General features: G+C 35.8%; 1 protein-coding gene across 1 annotated transcript; it reads right to left on the minus strand.

The window, feature by feature from the left end:
* Positions 1 to 1,243: 1,243 nt before the first annotated feature.
* Positions 1,244 to 9,979, minus strand: spi1b (Spi-1 proto-oncogene b). The gene is made up of 5 exons (XM_026319889.1): positions 9,638 to 9,979; positions 9,033 to 9,123; positions 7,598 to 7,794; positions 5,149 to 5,299; positions 1,244 to 3,454 (listed from the first exon to the last, which is right to left on the minus strand). Exons 1-5 carry the CDS (start codon positions 9,677 to 9,679, stop codon positions 3,141 to 3,143), a joined length of 795 nt encoding a protein of 264 aa, XP_026175674.1. The 5' UTR covers positions 9,680 to 9,979; the 3' UTR covers positions 1,244 to 3,140.
* Between the last annotated feature and the right edge of the window lie 563 nt (positions 9,980 to 10,542).

Here is a 10,542-nt window from a genome sequence, read left to right on the forward strand (position 1 = left end):
AACATATACATTGCTTGGGAACATTTTACTGCGTTCACTATCAACTTTTCAGTGTTGTAGTTTATATCTGAAACCTTTTGTCAGTGTTGACAGATTGACAGTATCCATCTAACAACAGCCTGTTCAATACTATACTATACTACACTAGGAAAAATAAATTACTGTAATTATTTGTCTATTGAATCTACTATACTGTTCTGTACTATGCTATACTATGCCATGATATGCTATACTAAACTAATTAGTATTGCCATTAGTTACTACAGTCTGATGACCAAATGTGCTTGCAAACTTTTTTTTTACTTTAAGAGTATTTATTGCGTCTCACAGTACACTGATTATCTGACTGCTGTTCTGCTGGATTGTGTTTTATTGTACTGGATTCTCTTCTTTTCTGTTTAAGGCCATTTCTTTCATCTTCTCACCTGTTATTTGTGGGTATCAGTTATAACTTGACCATTGAGGGGAGCTGTTGGCTCTTGGGACACCAGGTGCTGTAGTATTTTTAAATTCACACACTGCATGTGACACTGTGGCAAGTTATTATTTCTTTGTATTACAGTGCTTTGTTTATATTGTTATTTTATTTCACTTGAAGGTTTTGGTGTTTTATTTTATTTAACCACATTTTAGAAGTGTCTTGAAATGAGGTAAATGAATACACAGTAGTTAAGTTACTTCCTGCTTTCTATTAAAATGGAGGTGTAATGATAGTGAAGCATTTCATAAGGTCTCTGAAAATTCAGCTGACTAAAAACTGCTTTGTTTTGAAAAAAACTCTATAATGATGATAAGTTGTTACATTACAAGCCACCCAAGAAAAACTGCAGTATTTAATACAGAGGAAAACTGTATTAAACAGCTCTCACAGCTGCATACTTGTGCAGTGTTTTAATATGTAAACCCCAGACAAGTCAGATATAGACACAGATACATACATGCATTTATAGACCTGTTGCTTCCTCTGCCCATGAGCATGCAACTGTTTCCTCATGTGTTAGGATACACAGAATGATGTATGTAAGAAATAGGTGACATCCCACTTCACCCCTATATTAACCTCAAAGTTCCTCAAAGTTGAACAGTTATCTTTACAGCTGTAATGAAAGGTGAGAGACCTCATCTCTGAACCTAACACTATACAACCTTATACAATATTTACTTCTTCTTCTTCTTTTTCTTCTTAATAAGGTTGACATCTGCTGTAAGGTGTTACCACTTTTCAAGTATCATGGAAGACCCATGCACATGAAAACAATTTATTTTTACAAGCAATTCATAATTATAACATACAGAGTTTCATGTATTTGTACAAACCATTTCATATCATGTAAATAACTGTAATTAAAGTATTACATACTAACCCAATCACATTTATTTAAGTTCTTTGTGTCTCCTTGCTGTTTATAATATGAAATAGCAATGTAAATATATACAATTACAAAGAGAACTTAGGCATGTCCAACACTAAGGAGAGTCAGAACATTAGGAAGACTGGGCCTACAGGGCCAACCGAAGAGAACTAGTGATTATATGTCATGAACCACAATTTAGACTTTAATCTTCATACTATTTGAGTAGACATTTCCAATTAGACTATACATGTGTTTACATCAACCTTTAAAATGGATAATGGGCATGACAGTAACTGAGAGTCTAAGATGCATATCATGTAACGTACACATTCCCGTCTCTTTTTCCCCTCTAACCTTTTTCCCTTTTTGGCTGTACACCACCAGCCATAGTTATTAAAGCCATAGGTCTAATTATGGTCATTCACTTTAATGCTAAAAGTCAGATGAGAAGATTGACACCGCTGTCGAGTTTGAAACCGTTAAGTCTCTGCTATGACTCCAGGGGGTCACCGCTCCACAAACTTGATATGTTGCTACAAGACAAATTTTCTTGCTGTGTGCATTTGTTTCAGGTCTTAATGCTAGTTTGAAAGAATCCCCTGTCAGCTGTAGCTTCATATTTACTGAACATATACTAGAAGAATATTATCAACCTTCTCATCTTGCTATAACCAGTAAGCATACTTCCCTAAATGTCTACTGATTTTTTTCAACGTTAAATAAAAACCCTGACAAAAACAAACAAAAAAAACAAATTCATCTATTCAGTCTTGAAAACATGGACAAAGATTTCTGAATGTTTAGCCAGATTTGATAACCAGCACCCAGCTCTACAACTATTTATTGATCTCTGTGATTCATAGAAGGTCATTTAGGTTAGAGTTGGTTTAAAGCTGCATGCATCAAAATATTCAAAACTTCCATTTCTTAAACATTTGATAAGGCTGTTTTATTCACTTCAGTGCAAGTTGTTGACTGAGCACATACTGTAAGTTAACAGAGTTTCTTACGCTTCCTGTGTGCAGGCCTATAATGCTCATGCATTTACGTATTTCTCCTGCAGATGCAGGAAACATACACCCAGTTTCTGGTTTAAACAAGTAGCTGAAAATAATGCATTCCAATACAACAGTCCTGCATTTTGTTTTAATGTTCATTTTGTTGAAGACGTGACCATTTCAGAGGCTGTGGTTTGTGATGCTGTTAAAAATTGTATGATATTATACTGGGAGGTGTAGGAATTTAGCCAAATATCATAGATATAAGACTGACTACATTGGAGTCTATTAGGTTTGACTAGCTTTAGATAATAAAATGGCAAATCAATGCAGTTTGCTGCCCCATGCTAGTGGGTAGGATTGAGAGTGCATGCTTTGCATATATCAGGTCAAATCTGAGCCAGAAGAAACAAGATTCCCAAGCAGAAGGTACTTACAAAGCTTTTTCAAATCTAAGTACCTATCTTCAAATCTCACCGATTACACATTTTCGTATTCGGCCCTGACTTTAGTTCCATATTTCTGTACCTGAGCTAAGCAAACCTGGTATTTCTTCTCTACTTTGGATGACAATTACTGAGCGGTCTCCAAAATGTCTTGGTATACAGAAAGCTGTGTCTCTTGTTCCATACTTTTATGCAGTCAGAGGAGTGGTCCCACACAGTAACGGTGCTTTTCACAAAATGCTACTCTCAGCAAGGTTGATTAAGCATCTCACACCAGAAATTACAAGTGTAATGTCAGCACTTTTCATGATGCAGTCCTGACACTTGGGTATCCCTCCTGTCTACATGTAGGGTTTTCTCTCTAAATGACCCTTCCCCAGCACCTCATCACTGAACTGGTACGTCAACTTCTTCTTTATCTTTTTCACCTCTCCAGTCTTGCCGTAGTTGCGTAAGGCACGAGCCATCTTCTGATAGGTCATTTTTTTGCGATTGCCCTTCTGGATTCCCCAGCGGTGAGCAAGTGCCTCCTTGTGTTTGGAAGAAAACTGGAATGTCCCTTTGTCTCTGTCCACCCACCAGATACTGTCCTTCATATCGCCGTTCCTTAAAAGGTCCAACAAGAACTGGTACAAACGGATCTTCTTTTTGTTGCCTTTGGGAAACATGAGAGAGTTGCACGTATTATGACGCTTTGCGTCTCTCAAATTGGGTAAAATAATTGTAAATTGTAGATGTGAAAACATAAATCATCAAATAACTCAAATAAACATGTACTACTGTCATTTTTCTTTTTTTTTTTTGTTTTTTACCAGACATGGTTAAGAACAACTGTAAGTGTAACTTTACTGGACCAGAGTGTGGAACCCAAACATAGAATATACAACATGGCTCCTAGGTCTTGTTTTACAAGTAGTACCTTTTCAAGACAGTACAAATACTTATTGATGTAAGGACCATGAATCATTACTTTGGTGTTTTCCACATTGTCATTGTGCTATGTGATAAACCTAGCTGACTACATATTAATTCCCTCTCAACTGTGACATAGTATACATTACATAAATATGACCGATCAATTCTGCAGCAGAATTGATCAAGTTCTAGGATCAAGTGTTTCACTTCTGCTAGAAATCCTCTACATTTTATAAATTTTCTTTAAAAATTAGGTGTGAAAAACATGTTTCATTATATATTTAATGTCATATCAGTTTAATGTTTGCACTCAGACACTTCTCACATATATTGTAACTTAAAATGTTAAAAGAAATCCAACTGCACTTAATGGAAAGAACAAAAAACAATGTACAAGTGACACCTTATGGCTGACTGTGTTTTGAACATGTGTATGAGATGCCCCGGGCAGGACAGATAGCCTCCACACTCAGAAAACCACAGTTTCTTATTTGTCTATCTGTTCTCTACTTATCTCTACACCTACATATTCTGAATATACAGGGAATCTGTGAGACCATGTTCAAATGGATCCAAAGAGGAAGTGGAGAGGCTGTTAACTAGACGGTGGAGGAAGATGTCATCCTGCCACTCCAAGGGTTCAATATATCAGTCATGCTTTGCTGTACTTAACACCTGTTTAACTAGCAAGGTGCTGACTGACTCAAGTATGCTGTAACCTGGTTATTGGTCCAACAACAAAGTGGACCAAAATATCACCCCACAAATGCCTGACAACTGGTACCTTATCATGAAGTCCAATAAGGAATCACTGTGTATTCTCTGCTATTCCTCTAGTACACAAGCTGCATGTAAACATACAATGTAAAAATAATCTATGGAGGACAAGGGTTAAAAAAAAAAAAAACTACATTTATATGGTCACTTTCGTTGAAGATGCATGACCACCAGTGCAAAAGTGGTTGCACATTTAGCTCATCCTAAAAGTGCACTTTAAGTTATCAGCAGAGCATAAAGACATGACTTAATGCTAAAGTGCCATTGTCCCACTATGAGAAAGAAATCATTGGCCTGTAATCCATAGCTCACATTCTGACTAATACCACCCACTGTCACTAAACTGCTGATTAAATACCAAAGCCACAGCACATGTCTCCCATATTGGTGGAGGAAATCAAGATGGTTATACTGTCATCCAGTATAACCACGTATGTACAATTCATGCACAACCCACTTGTATCGAAGTCAACTGAAGGCAACCAATCCAGTGACTTAGCACTTCTAGATATAACATGACCTAGATTACTGAGAATCTTCACATGGCCAGCACAGTGGGTGTTTCTTAAAGTGTCAGTGTTAAGTGCTCAAGGGAGAACTGGAGTGATCACCCATGACACATAGAGTATGAAATGGGCTGTAATGCTCGTTCCTTACCCAGCTCTCCTGGTATGACATAAGGGACTCGATCTCTAAGACACTCCTCATCAGACACCTCCAGTGGGGGACTCTGTCCTCTGTGCTCCTCATCATCAGAGCTGCGCTGGGACACATGTGGTGGATACACAGCTCGAGAGAAGAACGCTGCCTAGAACATGAGTCAAAGTTAGTCTTAAATCAAAATAATTGAAACAATTTAACTTACATTTTACTTATGTAAAATATCTATATTTATGTTGCTTTATTAGACCATATTACTACAAATATGAGAAAATAGGCATAATTTCATTTCATAGTACATAGCATGACAATACTGTACCCCTCTAAAATAATCTACTTTACATGTATTATAGAAATTCTGTACTATTTCCTTTGTAATAGTTATATATCAGCTACTAAGATTCATCAGTTACTGTTTTTTAGATTTAAAGTTTACATATAGTTTATAAAATCTTATGCATAAGCTACCTAGCACAACAAAAACTGAAACAATGAAAATGAATTGAGTCTTTCAGTGTTGATATGAGAAATTTTTTTGAGAAACTTTTTTGCTAATACCTCTATACTTTTAATCAAATGGGTGGGATGTTTAAGGACATTTAGGAAAATAGAGGATTGTTTTAAAGAGCAGTTAGGACTTTAAGGGTGAAAATGTTGCTGCTGCTAGAGTTTCCTGTGCCAAACATCAAACACATCCTTTGCAGTGTGGGTTGGTAGTAAAATTGTCTCGATGCAACTGAAAAAGAATGGCTACATCTTTCTCTGCATGAGCTGTGATGTGTGGACGCTGCTTTAGCTGTATGCCTGGGTGGGCAAAACCTGTCAACATTTTCAACATTCAACATCCTTTTCAAAAAACAGCCAGGGCTGGGAACCTACATTTGAATTCCATGTGTGAATAGTGGTTGTCACATTATATTCTCTTATCATGTTTCAAATGATACATTAACACTTTTTCCACATGAAAACACATTTTCCTCCCACTTCAAAAGTGTCAGCCCCTTTTTTAAAAGGGAAATTTCACTTGCTCACAAGTGAAAACCATCTTGTGACCTAAAGGCCCACATGTTTTGTGGCTTCTTTGTAAGGGATATAAACTGCAGACACGAATCCTGTGTTTTTGTAGGTAAGCATTTCTGTATGTATGTTAGTTTATTTATTAGTGTCACAAATAAAATCTTAAAGTTCTGTGAAGCTCCAATTCTGCTGCAAATGCATTACATGTATTATGAATGGATGAGGTTCAACTGTGATCAGTATTTTATGCACATAGGATATATAATTAAATTACACTTTTAAAATTAAATTTAATAAGGAATTTTTAAAAGGATATTCCAGAGCGAAAATTTGTTGTTGTTAAATATGATCTAATCTTGTTTATTTTAATAAGTTAAGTTTATTTTTTGTTCGATGTGCAACTATTTCACAAATATTGTATCTGTTTATTCCAGCCCTTTACTTCCCACACTGAGTTAAATAACTGAAATCCATGACACCTTCAGCCTCACTACTGCCCAAAAATAAGGAAGTGCAAGTGTGGCCAACCTGAAAATTTTGGAAAATTAAAATTGCCTTAAATGTATCACTTGTTATATAAAAGACTTTTGTCTTTTGCCTTTTGACCTTTGTGAAATGTGAAAGTCTTCACAGCATCGCACAATAAAAAGAAAATGGAAGTAAAGAGTTTTTAAATTTAGACATGTTGACTTGGTTAGACATGCTGTGTTTTATTATTAACAAAACCTGATGTCTTAGTTCTAGTTCATTGGTTCACAGCTGGATGGGCAAGGCATGCACTTGTGACACCCTGTAAGTTTATCTGATCTTTTAGATTGCATTCAAAGACACTGTTTCTTTAAACTGAAATTTGAAAAAAGTAAAAAACCTCAAATTAGAGTTTCTTACTCAAAGGTTCACTTCCTGATTTTTATCTCAGGACCTTAAAAGGCCTCAAACTCATTGTATGGCCACTCTGCTTAGAACCCTAACTGTGAATTATGTGATGGTGTCAGCAATGAGCTAGAAGGACATTTGGTGACGATGTTGCTGGGTACTAACGACAAAATCAGTGAGTGGATGTACGTCATAAAGACTCCCATTTCCCATCAACCAACAGTAAAAATCCTACTTTTACTACCTTAGCACCAAAAACAGTGAGACCCCTATGTCTAATTAGTACTTTAACTAGTCAAATTAGTACTACACTCTGCTTAGGAAAGCCTTCCTTCAGCCATCATCACTGTTGTCACAACAAAGAGTGATTATGGTTATTCCATTGTAACCCCCTGACAAATAATGATTAATATAGTCAAATTGACCAGTAACTCTGAGGTTACATTGCTTTAGTAAAAAAAAAAACAAAAACAAAAAAACACCAGCCATATTTTTTCTTGTTTTGCATAGGGGTTGTGTATGTTGGTTTATTGTTTTAGCAAGTGGTACTTACTGGTTGTTGTAACACATGTGGATGTGCCCCGAGATTTGGATCGAGCAGGTTTTCTGCGTCGTATCGTATGCCATCATGTCGTATGAGGCTGGGCGGGTGCAGAGCCTGTACACTCTGCAGCTCTGTGAAGTTTGTCTCTTGCAGGTTTTCAAACTCTGCAGGATGTACATGAGGATGAGGGTGGTAGTCCCAGTGATCTGAATTGAGAGGGTCAGAAACAGAGTAATGGCAACAGGCTGTTGTTATATCTTACAATCACTGGTTTGCTGCCTTAACATTTGTGACTTGTACTGCCAGCCCCTGTCACACAGCTTCATACAAAACTCAAGAAAGTGTGTACCATGATTTGATATAGTCGAAATACATATTTCTGACTTGACAACCATAAATACTGACTTGATAACCAGCTACTTACTCATAGTGTGAGGTTTGCATAACTGAAATGAAATGAGGACAATAATTGAAAATTCAGCATGTAGCTTTTCCTGTTTGTTGCCACACTAGCTGTACTGTCACAGCTGTTGACTTTGGATTTGCTCTCCTTTTCTGTGTTGTTCTTGTCTATTCTCTTTTCAGAAGGTTTTTATGTATTAAATAAAAATCTTAAACCAGTCAGAATTTAAAGTGCGAGTTATACACATTAAACATTAAACCATAAAAATTGGGGAAAGCAAGCGGAAATAGTTTTACATGCCAAGTAATGCAAAACAAGTGTATAATAATGAACATAAAATAATAATAATAATAATTACAAAATAATTATAATAATAATAAAAAAAACTATCTGAGCACAAAGCCATATGGTACATTTACTGTAACATTGTAAGCTCAGTCCTTTATATATATCAACATTTGTGGTATCTTAATGATGTTAAATATATATATGATATATTTTGAGATTAGAAATAGACACCACAAGCTGTCACGGTATGGGCGTTTTTTGTGCAGTGAGGTCAGGAGAAACTTTTCCTCTTGTGTTCAGATCATTTTGGTACAATATTCAAAACAGTTGATTATAAGAGAAAGTAAAGCACCTCTCTTGTATCAATAAAACCCCATGGGGCAAAAGTTGTTTCTATGTCTGTAGTTGCAGCGGCCGAAAGAAATGGCATCTGTTTCCTGTGTTCCATACACCCTTATGTGGTGTGCTCCAGCTGCACACACTGCATGCTTTTTACGTACAGTACAACAGAAAAGTCAGTGTCACCGCATCAGGACATAGAAGCTAATTTAAAGATTAAAAATGCAGATGACGAGGTGACAAAATTAATTTCAATGAAGTTAGTTCATGTGATTAACGTTTGCCCATACAAATGAAATTTTTTGCATTTCCTAATGGTTTTAATTTAAATATGATTCATTGCAATTAAATGGAAAAAGTAGTAGTTTAAATTCAAACACTGTTCATATGAGACAAAGTCGATGCAAAACTCACCTGCCTGGATATCTGGATCTAAGACATAGGGATTATAATACTCTGCAATTTGATGTCTGTAGAGCTCCGGATCATACATTTCTTCTGAGTGCTGCAAGAGCAGATAAAAAACATTTTCAGCCACAAAAGATCATGGAAGAAAACATCTTTTACTCTCGCAGAGAAGAGAACCTATAACATTAGTCATTTAGTCCTCTAGCTAAAGAAAACATAAATACTCCACGTCTGTTTTAAAAAAAATGCTCATGTTGTCGCCAAATGTGTTTACAGCTGTAAATTCGCTACGGGCTCAGTGATATTTGTGTTATAACAAGGACATTTTTTTTCTTGACACAGCTCTACTGAAACTCTCAAGAACTTTTGAGTTTCATTTTCATGTGGCAAAAAGTGTAAAAGACTTTGTATCCTGTATTCAAATTGAAGTAGACTCACATTAATATGTAATATGATATAATATATGTTCTCCATTCTCTTGACTAGTAGATTTGTTTATTTTTTAGTGCTGCTTTGAAAACAAACTGCTGAAGAAGCTCTTTTAAGCCTTGAATGTTAGAAAGTCTCCTGAGAGTTTAACTAATAAGGATAAGAAAATAAATCATACTTACAGGCGGGATGAGATAGCTCTCCATTCTGTATGGATGCAACATGGAGACCTCTTCTCCAACGGACCGATGTTCAGACACTTTACTGGCAATACACTCTCTCAACCTTTCAAAACTTTTGCGACACCATTGCACAATGTTTCAAAATTTCCTCTCACTCAACAAAACCCCCAAAAAATGTCTCTCTCTCTTATTGTATAGCATATACTTATGACTATTCTCAGAAGCCTTCAGTGGTGTAAAATGAAATAAACAAGGCCTGCAGTTTGACTGCAAAATGAAAAAGGAACTTTTGACTTCAGTAAAATTTGTGTGGGAGCAATAGAGTGTGTCTGCTAAAGGTTCCTGGCCATTGATGATTTGTCAGAGGAGACCATGAAACTTTTATCAGGGTCTATCTACTGTCCCCTCCCTTAGCAGCCAATCATCATCAAGGGTTTTTTCACTGTCATCCCTCCCTGTTAAACACTGTATTTACTAAGACTGGTCCTGTGTGTTTAAAATGTGTTTTAAAATACTTTACTATATACTACAGCAGTAAAATATTCTGATGGTAACCCTTCAAGGTAACACTTTAACATTTATTTGCAGTACATAAACATTTAAACAATAGTTTATTACACATTATAATGTAATTAAATGCAGAGAAGGAAAATCTTAAGTTTTCATTCATGTATTTTTTTCGATGATGTTTTAGAAACAAATAATAATCAGTAATTTGGTATTCACACATGTGATACTATAAGCTGTTTGTTTAGGTTATTACTGTTGACATATACTGTGCACTAACAAACACTCGCTAATGTCCTTATAGCTTTACAGGACATTATAAACTATACCTGAAATGGTAATACATTGCTTATAAATGCTAAAGGTGAGGTAACAAACTATGGTTACTAAATGTATAT

This window comes from Mastacembelus armatus, chromosome 3, assembly GCF_900324485.2.
Source record: "Mastacembelus armatus chromosome 3, fMasArm1.2, whole genome shotgun sequence".
In the NCBI taxonomy this organism is placed as follows: Eukaryota; Metazoa; Chordata; class Actinopteri; order Synbranchiformes; family Mastacembelidae; genus Mastacembelus; species Mastacembelus armatus.

Coding starts and splice junctions, on each gene's coding strand:
- spi1b (XM_026319889.1), bottom strand. CDS start 9,679: ATGTTGCATCCATACAGAATGGAGAGCTATCTCATCCCGCCT. Junction 9,124..9,637: donor AGAGCTATCTCATCCCGCCT/GTAAGTATGATT, acceptor CTGCTCTTGCAG/CACTCAGAAGAAATGTATGA. Junction 7,795..9,032: donor AGATCCAGATATCCAGGCAG/GTGAGTTTTGCA, acceptor CTCTCAATTCAG/ATCACTGGGACTACCACCCT.